The 13,959-nt window shown below is 48.3% G+C and overlaps 1 protein-coding gene across 5 annotated transcripts in view; it reads right to left on the bottom strand.

Moving 5' to 3' along the window:
- Positions 1-2,422: 2,422 nt before the first annotated feature.
- The window catches only part of RIN2 (Ras and Rab interactor 2), a 211,028-nt gene continuing 199,491 nt past the window's right edge, over positions 2,423-13,959 (bottom strand). For all 5 annotated transcript variants that reach the window (XM_055544095.1, XM_055544098.1, XM_055544097.1 and 2 more), the window contains 3 exons: positions 12,088-12,219; positions 7,378-7,541; positions 2,423-4,266 (listed from right to left, as the gene is read on the bottom strand). In XM_055544095.1, coding sequence (XP_055400070.1) covers positions 3,943-4,266; positions 7,378-7,541; positions 12,088-12,219 — 620 coding nt within the window. In that variant the 3' untranslated portion in view covers positions 2,423-3,942. The remainder of the gene's footprint in view (positions 4,267-7,377; positions 7,542-12,087; positions 12,220-13,959) is intronic.

Here is a 13,959-nt window from a genome sequence, read left to right as displayed (position 1 = left end):
AGATTCTGATGGTCTGGACAACTTGGCCATCGGGGTTTTTTTAAAGGCCTGCAGGTGAGCTGAAGAAGCAGTGGAAGCCGAGAACCTGATGGGAAAAAAGGACCTGCAGAACTGAGCCCTGGGGACTGAGGTAGTGGGGGGGAGCAGAGGGGGCGGGGTGTTGGCAGAGGGGCTTGGCTCACTCTGCATCTCTCGTACAACTAGATAAGCATGGTGTGGAAAGGCCCAGGAGAATGGTCAGAGCCTGCACAGCTCATTAAAAACTAAACTCCCCTCCCCTTCAGGGTCCTGGGGTGGGGAGGGGAGGAGTGGAGCTCAACTGGGGTGGGGGTGGTGAGAATGCTTTCAGCTGTGTGAGGTGACATTTCCCCAGGGATGCCAGGGAGGGCTGGCTGCAGAGGTATATGCCTCTCTCACCTCCAGGGGCCACAGGGCTGAGAGATGCTGCCCTGGAGGAAACCACAACACTGAGCTGAGCCTGGCCTTACCCCCCACCACACCCCCAGCCCCCAGCCTTTGTCCACAGGCTCTGAGTATCCTCCCATCCAGGCCGAGAGCCAGAGTCCAGGAGACGCTATAGCGGTTGTGTTTGGTCAAAGGAAATACTCAGATCCATTCATATGATATTCTAAATGTCTACCTACTACATACAGAATTTCAGAATTCAGGCAACTTTCAACTCTTGAAGGTTAGATTATTAGCATCGAGACAAGAAACTGCCCCCCCAACCCCCCGCTGACTTCAATCAAAGCTGCCCCCCGCCTGCAGACTTGCCTGTTGAGCAGGGGTCTGGCTACCACTTTATTAAACATATTGGCCCAGATCTTTCTGAATAATTTTTCTATAAAACTTCCCCTGCATACCTTCCTCACAAAGTCACTGTTCCAAGGGGGGAGATGGTCCCACCTGCCACCCATCCTTCCATGCTGGAGCGAGACGATTTTTTCGAAGCACATGTTCTCTGAGACCAACCACCAGATCTTCCTCCGTCTATCTCTTCTATTTTTCTACGATCCGTTTAGGATTCTGCCATGTTTTGTGAACTTTCCACTATGTCCAAGTTGATCAGGGCTCACTAAATGAACAACAACTTTTGCTCTCAAATTCACCATCATGAACACAACTTGGAAAATGATTACTTTTTAGGATTTTTACCATCAGATACTGCCAGGCGATGAAAATAGCTGTGTCCATGTACGTAACCTTTCCTTCTCAGACCTTTGGGGGAGTAAGTGGGCAGTGCTGAAGACTGTCAGAGCGCTCTCTCATTTCCAGACTCTTAAAGATGAAGGGAAGAGCTGCCCAGCGGACGCGAAGCCGCATTTATGAATGAACGCATTCATGGCTGGGTTTCCTGCCTTCTGTGTTTCCTTACAGATCTAAAGTTGTAACTTCCACACAGTACTGAACTACATGAACAGTTTCTATTTCTATTCTCTGTCCCGCGAGGAGAGAATACTTGGCAGCGCATGTAACGTTAAAAAAAAAAAAAAATTCCTTTCCTCTGGCTGGCATTCAACTTTTATATTTTTAGATTTGGAAATACATTTTCCTCTCCCTCTACCCAGCATGTATATTTTTATTCTCCTCTGACTCCTTCCAAACTGCAGCAAAATCTGTTTCCTGGCAATTTGAGAAGTGAGAACTGTCAGAGTTGGGGAAAAAAAAGTGAGGAGACATGTGATGCTGTCATGTTAGCATGGAAACATTGCCCAAGGACAAAACCAGGAGCTGTCTTGTGATGTTTTCTTCTGCTCACACCAGCGTCCTATTTTGATCTCACTGAAGTTTACTCCAGCTGTCCCCCATTCAGACACTGTGACCCTCGTGAAATCAGCAGTGTACCGACTTCTGAAGATAAGGAGAGCTGACGCTCTCACAACCATCAGGACCAAACTGTCATTTGGAATTCATTATAAATATACAAAGCAGGCAGTCCGCTCAGCTATAGCTCTGATCTTAAAGTGCTCATCCTACTGCTGGGTTAGAAAGTTCGTTCCTTCAACAAGGACTTATCGTGCCATTGCTCTCTGCCAGGCTTGGCTCCAAGCAGCAGGAACAGGGCAGCTTCTGTGATGTTGGTTTTGCAACAACCCTAAACTCTCAGCCTGGGCACTTTAGAGGTTACATAAGACCTGGGCAGCAGGGGTTGGGGAGAGAGGGAGTAGAGTGGGGAGAGGAGTGTCTGCAGAGCTCCCAGAAACGCCAAATCCTTTCAGGTTAGAAGACCATCTTTTCCTTCTGCCGCTGGATTTTTGCCTCCTATCAGAATATGAGCTGGCTAAAAAAAAAAAAAAATCAACTTTTCTGTTTCCTGTCTGAGGATTATCTAACCACAAACACCAGCACGGATTCCAGTTTTACTAACACTCTGTGGTACATCATTACACTCCGCTTCCCAAAGAAAAAGAGACAACGTGAGGATATTGCAAGAATTATTTTCACACATGAATTATCGTACAGTATTACAAAGAGTTATCTGCAAAACTCCATTAAAAATCATTTACAAAAGGAAGTACAACACAGTATGTGTTGAGGGTTCCAGATGTATAGCAAAAGCTTGAAAAGGTACAAAGTAGAAAGCCAAACAAATCAGATGACTGGGCATCTTTACACAGTACAATAACATATTTCCATAACTACCTGTGTGACACGAATACAAGAACTCATTCTCTGTGCAACCCCCAGACCCCCACCCAAACAGGTTTCATAAAACAGAAATTGAACTTCACCACACATTCCTACAACACAGACAGGCTTTTTTGGTGCATCGGCAAACTCCTTTCCAAAAGGTATTTATTTAACTCGATGAAACTCACATTATGTGGTTTCTGCCCCATAGAATTTGATGCTGTTAGTTTTGATTTATGTGGCAAAGGGGGAAAAAAAAACTGTTGCTCTAATTTTTTTTTTTTTTCCCTCGTGGGGTTTTCAAAATTGCTTCCAAAAGCAAATAACATGGGACAGATTTTGCAAACCTCACTGCATATTTACAGTATTTTCGGCATAGGTGGTTCCTTCTATCTCCTTTTCCCACTTCCTGTAAGGAGCCTGAACCAGCAGGCTCCACTCCTTAGTCTTCTGTTAAGAGTCTGTATTTCCCTCTCAGTCTCTCTCTACATTCATTTCTCTCCTGATCGTCAGCATCACTTGGTGAAAACACAAAACAACACGATAGCACTGAGCGTGAACAAGGTAACAACAGTACATCAGATCCCCAAAGGCACCCTGCGGCCAGTGTCAGAAATACATCGCTGTAAGAAGCCCAGCCGTCTCTCCCCACAGAGTGGCCGAAACATCCAGTTACGGAAGAGAGACTTTTAAAATGCAATACTCTCAAATCCAGCAAGAGATTTCTTTGTTTGCATCAATGTTAAAATCACATGCATAATTATAGAATATCTTAAAAGTTACAAAAATATTTTAAAAACCAATCCTGACAGTTTACCTGCAACTGCTATAAAATCTTCTATGAAATATATAAAAACACAAAGGCTCTTTGTAAAAAAAAAAAAAAAGGAAGGAAGGAAGGGTGGATGAAGGCATCCACAGAACTGAGAGGTCCTTGATGCGCTGCATCGGACAGTCTTGTCAAACGCCTGCTGCTTAACTCGAGAGGAGCTGGTTCTTAAATGTTTATTCAGTTCATATACGCACACGTGAGCCAACCCGAAACCTGGCTGAGGGGTAGGCAGCAAGCTATCCGGGGACACTTGAACCATTGGATGCAACTCTCCACCTCTGAAGGACAGGTCCTCCTCTTTGCTGAACCTCAGCAAGCTCGCTGGGGAGTCGTGGTTAAAGATGCCCTTGGCCAAGTGGGCCTGTGGATGGCTCAGTCATGGGTCCTCAAGGAGGTGACTGCACAAGCCCGTGGACGCCAGAGGCCAGGTTCCTAAGTCTCCCTCTTTGGATGCACCACTGGGAAGCCTTGTGAGTCCCCTAGGAGGTGCTGAGGTCTTCCTCCCCGTTCTGGAAGATGATGCCATAAGGATCCTTCTTGATGCGCTTGTAGACAAAGTGGAAGACGTGGGGCTGTGGCCGGCTGTGCAGCTCGGCCTTGATCTTCTGTGGGTACGTGTCCTCTGCGAGCTGCTGCCACGTTTCGTCCACAAAGAGGAAGAGGCTGTACTCCTGGGGCTCGGCCACCTTGAACTTCTCGGCACAAAGCTGACACACGTCTTCAGTGGTGACGTACGGCCTCACGAGGAGGGTCTTTCCAGTGCAGCCACTGTTGACCTCCTGGAATGCAACCCGGAGGTAATTCTGCAGGGGGGGCGGGAAAGAGATTTGGGGAGTACAGAGTCAGAAGAGGAAGAGAGACGGCACAGGTGAACCCGTGGGATGCCAAGGAGAGGGCTGGCAGGTGAGCCTCACCGGGACGTCCGGTGTCAGGACACGAGGCCCCCAGGTCGGGAAGGGGGCTGATCCCAGGCGGGACAGTGGCGAGCACACTGTGCGGTCTGGGTTGCTCTACTGTTGTTGTTTAGTCGCTCAGTCGTGTCCGACTCTTGCAACCCCATGGACTGTAGCCCGCCAGGCTCCTCTGTCCACGGGATTCTCCAGGCCAGAATACTGGAGTGGGTTGCCATTCCCTTCTCCAGGGGATCTTTCCAACCCAGGGATCGTACCCGCGTTTCCTGTATTGGCAGGCGGATTCTTTACCAACGAGCCACCAGGGAAGCCCTGTAATTCATCTCAAATGTCAGAAGCAGGAAGTCTGTTCAACCCTGCTCTTTCAGTCCCTTTCATAAAGCTGGGCTGAGAAATTCCTGGTAGAGTGTCAACTCACTGCTACCCCAATCTTGTCCCTCTAGCCTCCAAAATTGTGAGAAATAAATTTCTGTTGTTCACAAGCCAAAAAAAGAGTGTCAACTAGAACTGATGCTGGGTTTATTCCCAGTTTGAAAATCAAACCAAAGGGCAGAAGAGCCTGAACCAGAATAGCAGGGCAAGACACATAACGTGAGGACACAGGCCCTGTTGGCTTTGGACTGCCTTTCACAAAGCCTAAGCAGGGGCTCTGGTGTTACTGCAGACAGCTGACCATCATTCCCCTCCCCTAAGGGCAATTTCACACCACTGAAGCCAATGCAAGGCTCCAGGCGGCTCTGAATGCCCTGTGGAAAAGTTGGGGGGGTGGGGGGAGACATGGATTCTATGGAAAGACTTGGGAGATGCGCTGACTGGGTGCAGGGTGCTGCCATGTGGAAATGGGAGGTGTCGGGGTGGGGGTGGGGGGTGTTGGCAGGCCCCGTGTCATAAGCAGTGCCAGGCGAGCGGCATCACAGGACAGACTGGGGTCCTGACCAGGGACAGGGTGTCCCAGCCTCCTGCCCAATTCTCCCAGAGTCTGTGGCCCCGAATTATTCTTCAGTTCCACTTCTTCAGGAGTGGGGGTTATAGGGGAGGCCCTGTTACATCAGATTTTCAGAAAGGTAATAAATACATCTTCCTTTTCAAAACATGGCCACCCTACTCAGGCATGAAGGGGAGTGAAGCCCTCTGCCTGGGTCCCATGTGGTTCCCCTAGGGTTTCCTGGGCTGATGGAAAAAAGACCTCTCTCAGGAAGGACAGTGCACTCTGCACATGAATGATAAAGTCGAGGCTCTGAACCAGAACGTTTCAGGGCACCTCTGAGTACACACCTGCCCTGTTTTACTTACCCCTCCTCTCTCCTCCTGCGCCCCACCCCCAGCACACGTGGTCCACACGCCTGGTGTGCATTCACTCACTGACTCCTGGAGAGGACTTTGTGGAGGAGGCCTACACTATCCCCATTTGACCAGGGAAGAAACTGAGGTACAGAGAGGCTAGGTAACTTGCCCAAGGCCACACAGCAGGCGAGTGGCAGGGCCAGCATTCCAGCCTCTTGCCCATGAGGTGAGGTGCTGCCACTCCAGGGTGAGCAGACGCGTGTGTCTGTGAGCCTGACTTAGGTGTTCCGAGTGTAGCCTCGCTTCCTGGCTTTGCTCCTACAGCCAAGCTGAGTGCCGACAATCCCCGTCTTGGGCCTATTCTAAGAAGATGTCCGTCTGCAAGGTGAGCGAGGCCTGTGGGGAGGGGTGTGCGTGAGACAAGGGCTCCGTGGACTCCGGGGGGCGTCTCTGGTCAAGAAGCTCCAGATAGAGACAGGGGACTGGGGGAAGGTGGGAATTGGAAGGACATGCATTTTCCTTTTCTCCTGCCCTCTTTCCATGATTCTCCTTAGAGGCTGGGCAGCCTCAGGAACCACTGCCTAGATGGCTGACAATCACTGCATCCCAAGGGCCCGTGAATGCTAAATCCCTTAACACCTGGATGTTCTTCAACCATCCCAGGGGTGGGCGGGTGCACAGGATGCCTTCTTGCCCTTTAGATTTATGTGCTTGGGAAGGAATTTTCTGGGAGCACGGCTATCCTCAAGAACACCTTGCTGACCCTGCCTTTCCACACAGGCTCCTTTAAACCAAATGTACCTTTTGAGTGTTTTCAGAGCATTAAAAAGGCAAAAAGGGCAAGGAAAGTGAATTGGGACACAGAGACAAATCTGGCCTGCTTGGGAATTTACCACATGGACTCAGTCTGGGGTTTACAGTTCTGCTGGAAGCTTTTGAAATTGTATTCGAAGACCTATGCAGACTCGCTCATCATTTCATAGACTGTAAGCCCATGAAGTGATCCTGTGTTGGTCAAGATTTCTACAGCCTCAACCAGCCTCTCCTCTCCAGGAAGCATGCACCAAAGGAACCCCACCTTCCCAGCACCTATTCATGCACAGAGAAAATTCTGGATGGATTCAGAAGATTGGGCTCAGATGCTCATGCTTCAGCTCTGGCCCTACCAGGCTGCCAGAGCTGACACTGCCGCTGAGACCCTAGGGTCTTCTGTTTTGGGGGGAGGGGACAGGGAAAGGAAAAAGGAATGGGGTCACTGCACCCCTCCGTCTTCTCAGAGAGGCCAGGTCAAGTGCAGGGCCTCACAGGGCTGTTTCCATATGGCAGGTCACCTATTTGCCACCTGTGCCAAAAGCATCCTTCCTGTAGGCTTCCTGAGTGCCCAGGTGCTCAGTATCCACGCTGAACCTTCAGGAGGAAATCCTGCCCTCATCTGATATTTCCTTAAGGGCAGCAAAACTTGGGCCAAATCCACATGCACACACACACACACACACACACACACACACACTCTCTCTCTCTCTCTCTCTCTCTCTCTCTTCCTCTCTCTCTTCTAAGGAAAAGAGAGAAGTGAAACAACAAGGTCAGAAGGTGGTTTAAAATATCCCCTTTCCACTGGATGATCAGACAAAGTGGGGCGGGAGGGGGAGTGGGGGATGTCCCTGAGCCGCATGGGCCGTGAGGAAGCAGCTGGGCCCACCCCGGCTGCTGGCCACGCACCTGAAAGTCATCCACCGAGGGGACGGTCCGGTTGGTGGTCCTGCGCTTGTGCCACTGCCTCAGGGTGTCCCTGGCCTCAGAGCTGAGTAGCCGCGCCGCCTGCTCTTCCTGGAAGTTCTTTATCAGGGAGAGGGCCCCGTAGGCGCTCGTCAGGTAATAGCCTCCTGGAAAGGGTAGACAGAGTGAGTTCTCCAGGGGTTCACCTCTGGGGACCACAGGAGGGTGACCACAGAGTTGGAGGTCAGGCTCCACCTTGCCCCTTCTCTTCCACATGCATTTTTAATTTATTTTTCTTTTTGAGCAAGAGAATCCTCTTCCATCCATTCCTGCATTCCTCCCCACGGATGTGCAGCTAACCCAGGCCTGAGCCACTGCCTGGGGACTGAGGACCAGGCCCTGCTTTCATTGATGGAATTTCCATTCCAAAGCTGAGACTCACAGAATCAACCGAAGTGCAACTGTGAAAATGCTTTTCCAGAAAAGGTCAGAGCTCTGGAGCCTGACCTATTGAGAGGGAGGGGGTGGTGGCTTGTGAGGGCGGCGGGGTCCACTGCTGAGGTCAGAACACCTTCCGGTAGGAACAGGAGTCCACACACCTCCCAGCAACACCTGCTTTGAAGCTTCTCATTTAAGAAATCATATATTCTAAATTTTAAGTGAAATATACACTTTGAAAGAAATACACAACATACAAGTGTGCTTACAATAATATGGGTTTTTCAAAAGAACCTCTCCCTCGTGTTTCCCTTTCTTACCCTTACATAGGGACTCACAGAACAGGACATTTGGGAAAAGGTTAATTTACAAGGAAAAGGAAGTGACGCCCCTTTTGCCAGAGCATTTGGGAATGATTTCCTATGTTTGTGCTGTGCTGAGTTGCTCAGTTGTGTATAACTGTTTGCGACCCCATGGACTGTAGCCCACCAGGCTCCTCTGTCCACGAGGATTCTCCAGGCAAGAATACTGGAGTAAGTAGACTTTCCCTTCTCCAGGGGATCTTCCTGACCCAGGAATTGAACCCGGGGTCTCCCACATCGCAGGCAGATTCTTTACCAGCTGAGCCACCAGGAAAGTCCTCTTATGTCTGAGGGAGTGTTAAAAACACTTACAATACTCCGAAAGGCATGTAAATGTGTTCACAGGTTGGTCCTAAACTATAGGGTTGTCCAATAAGTTCATTCTGGTTTTCCTATAAGATATTACAGGAAAACCGGAAAGAACTTTTTGGCTAACCCAATACATGGAGGTGCCTTTCTGGAACTTGTAAAGCTCTTCGCTGGAGAAACACTAGAGGGCGCACTAGATGTTTATTACAAACTCCGCAACGGGAGCCTGGTAAGCTACAGTCCATGGGGTTGCAGAGTCGGACACGACTGAGCGACTTCACTTTTCTCTCCGCAACTGGACAAGGCACGTTGTGGACTGAGAGACATTCTTGGTCCAAATACCTGTTGAATCTCCACCTTGAGCCAGGTACAGAGCCCGGCTGGATTTGTAAAAATTAGAATCTGAGTCCCTGCTCCATAAATACATGAAAAGAAAACGGATACTGGCCTGTTATTCATGCAGGGACCAGAAGTTAGCTGTGGTTAAATGAGCTTTGTCTGCCAAGTGTCACTTCCACCACCAAAGTACTGAGTGTTAACACAAGACCCTAAGTTAACACAAGAACTTTCTCTCTGGTCAACAAGTGGCAACACTCAAGATGGCAGGTGGTCCACCATCTAGGAAACCAGTTGAACGCCCCCCTAAGTCATACTGGACGTGGAATCTGAGAAACAGTTTTGTGGTTTTCAGGTCACTGGCAGAGATTTGGGGGTCTTTTTTTTTTTTTTTTTTTTTTAAGGTTTTTTGATGTGGACCATTTTAAAAGTCTTTTCTGAGTTTGTTACAATATTGCTTCTGTTTTATGATTTGGTTTTTTGGCAGGGAGGCGTGTAGGAGCTTAGCTCCCCAACCAGGGATCGAAGTTGCATCCCCTGCATTGGAAGCTTAAGTCCTAACCACTGGACCACCAGGGACGTCCCTGGAGGTTATCACTTACTGTAGCATCCTCTCACCCACTCTGAGCAGCATACCTTCTGTGTATCCATTGTAGGTCAGCCTTTTTGTTCAGAGTCATCTTAATTTAGCAGATTTACCACTCAGCTATAAGCTTCCTAGGGCAGCCCCCATGGTACACAGTAGAGAGTTTCGAGTGGCTGAGTTTTACTAAATATTTTACCCATGAACAAATCACATGATTGAGTGAGAAACTCAGTGGTATGGAATTTAAATGTGACACAGAGGATTTCAGAAAAAACCAATGTGGACCTAAGGACTCAAGAGAGGCTTGTGGAGGTGTCAGAATTGGAGCTCGGACTTGGAGGGACCATGACTGTTGAGTTGGGGAGGGGTTGGTTTCCTTTGAATGTCAAATTTTTCACTCCATGGCTCAAAGTTCAGGCCACTAAGGAGAAAACTCCAAATGCTGGAAGCACTAAACTGACCACACTTGGAAACATGTGAATGCAATTAAAGTTAAGGTTTAAATTTCAGCAAAACTAACCCTGCCCCTAGGGCTGTGCACGTCAAAGGGATTCTATGATGTCTTTTGTGTAAATGAAATTACCTGCTTAAACAGCAGAAAACTGGCGTGGGCTGTGCTTTGGGCAGTGGGGCAGGATGCAGGGCAGGACCAGCCATGTGTCTCCTCCTGGTCTGCCAGCCTGACAGGGCCGCCCGGTCCTCCCAGCAAGGAGCCCAAGAAGCCAGGACACGGCTGAGTGAAGGCGGGCTCCAGTGAAACCCTGACTTGACTGACTGCTCTGTGTGTTTTGTAGCTGCGTCCTTGTCTTTCTCTGTGATTCCCGGAGGTGAGGACCTGCCCACCTGTCACTGACACAGTACCCTGGGCAGTGCCTCACTCTGGAGTAATGCTGGGAAAGGTGACAGGAAGTGGCTGTCTCCATCCTCAGGTCACAGGATGTAAGCACGTGTTTGTCCCAAGTACACACTGTCAGCAACAGAATGGTAATTTTCTGAGGGAGGCTGACATGCCCTTTCCCCAAAGCCCCAAGAGTTCAGCACACTTATTACTAGAATTAAACATGACTGAAGCTCAAAAAAATCCTCAATGCATACACAATTATAATAATAATGCCGTGGAAGAAAGAAAAGAAGGGCACGGAGATGAATGTATGTCTCCTCCTGGTCCCTGGACAAAGCCACGTGCTCCCTCCCTCCTGGGAACCCCAGGGCAGAGCCGGGGAGGAAGGCTCCGGGCAGGGTCTGGGCAGTTTATCCTGGAGGGTCCGGCCTCAGCATCAGTTTATATTAATGAGGGGAGATAAACTGGGAAGAGGTAAAGGGATGGGTGAAACATACTCATCACTGGTCCTGAGTCAGCGGGTCCCTGCAGGGGTAGAGAGGGACCACAGGGCTCCCTGGAGGTCAGACCCTCTGACCCAGAGCCAGGCCCTGGGGACCAAGGGAACTAATGCACACGTTTGGGGCGGGGGGACTGCACTGCTGTCTCCTCCAGGGAAAATCCCGGGATGATACATTCCCTGGGGAATCCCATCAGCATGTGGATGGACCTTTTTACTCAAGCCCAGACTAAAACTCACTAGAGGAAAAAATGTTAGGTGCCAATTCATCACTCAGAGTCCATCTGGGCTGAGACACATGAAATGAACTGTCAGGACACACAGGCCGAACAAGCTCTGATCTGATCCCCTTTAAGACAAGCTCATACAAGAGTCCTCGTTATTTCAGGCCTGTGCACCACGGTGACAAACACCCTAATTATTTCCATGATAAAATACCTAACCCTTGTGTAAGGAGAGGGATTCCTGTGAAGACGTGTTGCAATGAGGCAGACAGGAGGAGGATGGCTGAACTGACAAAGTAAGTTGAAAGCAAATCGCCCAGATTTTTTTACTCCACTGTGGTTTTATGTTAATGATGAGCAGGTGCTATCTTTTTTTTTTTTTTAAGAAAAGGAAATCACTGATGCCATTATCACCTTGAAAATCAAATTTAAAAAATAAAGATGAAAACAAAAGATAGGCCTTTGTCCGATTCACAGACACACAGTGGGCAGTTGTTCTGGCAGTGGAAACATTCTGCAGCAAAACTTTACAGCTTCCCTGTGAAATCAAAGAAACCATTTCTTTTAAAAAATGGCCCTGATTCTACTGAATGGTGTGTATATATATATATATATATATATATATATATATATATTTTTTTTTTTTACTGCAACTAAGCAATCTCGGTGAAGTATAATTACGGCAGGGTTGCATTGTTTTGTGTGTTTTTCCGACTTTTCCAAATTTTCTGCGGCCAACACTACGACCTCTGTAATCTGGAAAAGTCAGTACCTTCTCATAAATGAACAAAACTAAAATGGCCATTAACCCTGAATATGTCAAGAAGCACCCATGTAAGTGCCAGGTGGATCTGAGGTTTTATTTGGAGGGATGAAAATGTTTTGGAGCTGAAAAGAGTTGGAGGATTGCCCCAAATTGCAACTGGACTCAACGCTACAGAATTGTCACTTTACAATAGTTAATTTTAGTTTAACCATGAATGTACTAAGGGCTATTGCATTGCTCATTTTCAAATGGTTATCTCATGTTCTGCAAACTCTGCTTCAATTTACAAAGAAAAGAAAATAAAACTGAAGGAAAGCACCCAGTTCCTCCCACTTCTCCAAAAGCCTGCTACCTTCTCCATGTAGCAGGGACGGATCCAGAAGCTCCATCATGTACTCGACCTCTGTGTCTAGCTCCAGCATGTCACATTGTGCTATGACATAGGTCAGGACTGGCAAAAAGTCATCTGCTCCGTACATCCTCCCTGGAGTAGGAAGAAAGGGGGGCACAGACGGGGTATTTTTAGCCACATTTCTCCCTTTCATGTCCTACTTGCTGCTTTTATTAGCAAACAGCCATGCAGGGGAAGTGAGGTGGGTGTTTCTGGAATTCTACAGTGGGAGGGCTCCTCCCCACTGCCCTCATCAGAGGCCGACCCTAACTCACAATATCAGGATGAATGTCCGAGTCAGTGAACACAGGGGAGATTGTTTTCCCATTTCCATGATTTGCCTTAATGCAAGCAATAAAATGGGGCTTCCCTGGTGGCTCAGCGGTAAAGAACCCGCCTCAATGCAGGAGAGGCAGGCTTGATCCCTGGGTCGGGAAGATCCCCTGGATCTACTGGAGTGGGCAACCCAGTCCAGCATTTTTGCCAGGGGAATCCCATGGACAGAGGAGCCTACTGGGCTACAGTCCATAGGGTGGCAAAGAGTCGGACAAGACTGAGCATGCACACACGTGCAATAAAACAGTCTTTTTTTTTTTTTAAAGGGTTTAACTTTTCAGCAAGTGACAGAATAAAACATTTGCCTAAGTGTCTACTTACGATGTTTCTCCTTTGTGTCTTCCTTCCTATTGCTTTCTGTGCAAATTAACCAAAACATAGTGACCAAAACCAACTGGAGCAAGGAACAACTTGTCCTTCTCCGTCTTCAGTGTGACTTAAATGTGCTCAATCGCTGTACATTGAATAAATACATCTAATTAATATCTGACCAAAAAAATGGTCAGTCCGTACTGTTTTATTACGACAGAGATTCTCAACTAGCGGTGACTCTGCCTCCCAGGGAAGTCTGGCACTGTCTGGAGACATCTTTCAAGCTCATGACTGGAGGGTGGGCGTGCAAAGAGCATGCATCCGGATGCCGATAAACTTCCTAGAGGAAGTGGGATGTTTCCACAGCAAAGGACTAGCCAGCTGTAATGCTATTAGTGCTGAGGTTGAGAAACTGCCAGAGAACAGAATCCTGTGCAGATATAATGTGGGGGACTTCTTATAAATAATTTGATAGACTACAGAAAATACACTTTTTGGGACTTCCCTGGATATCCAGGGGTTAAGACTCTGCACTTCCAAGGCAGAGGGCACAAGTTCAATTCCTGGTTGGGGAACTAAGACCCACATGCTGCTTGGCTCAGGCAAAAAATAAGAAAATACATTTCTTGCATGTGAAGTATGCTTCAGAGGCGGTGTTCATCCGCCAGCATCACCAGCCCGGGCGTTCACATGTTAACGTTTCTGCTCAACAATCTGCAAAATGCATGCCCGTGGTGACCTCCTCCAGCGGTGAGAAACAGAGCCTGTGTTTTCTCTCTGCTGCCTCTCCATGAAGCAATTTCACTCACTGGAAACACTGTGACCATCCAGGGAATTAAAAAGGCTCACCCAAGACCTGGGGTACCACAGGACTCATCACTACCCATAAATCAGGGTCACTCTCACATCTACATGGAGGAGCCCTGGGTAAACCCGAGTGCTGACACATGTGAATTCCTATTGCACTGCATCAGCTCAGGGCAAAGAAGGGATGGCCGATAAATGACTATAACGAGAGCTGAATGCTCCAAGTTTCTGACAGATGCTATCACGGACACAGGCTCTCATGGGCCAGAATGCAGTACAACAGGAATAATTGGAACTATCTCCACCACGCTTGGGGCTGTGCAAACATTGACCTGTCTAATGCCCACCTTAGGAAGAAGGCTAAGGTCATGCCCAGGA

This window comes from Bubalus kerabau, chromosome 13 (genome assembly GCF_029407905.1).
Source record: "Bubalus kerabau isolate K-KA32 ecotype Philippines breed swamp buffalo chromosome 13, PCC_UOA_SB_1v2, whole genome shotgun sequence".
Classification (NCBI taxonomy): Eukaryota; Metazoa; Chordata; class Mammalia; order Artiodactyla; family Bovidae; genus Bubalus; species Bubalus kerabau.
The sequence above is the reverse complement of the archived record's forward strand: the minus strand, read 5'-3'. Positions and strand labels throughout refer to the sequence as shown.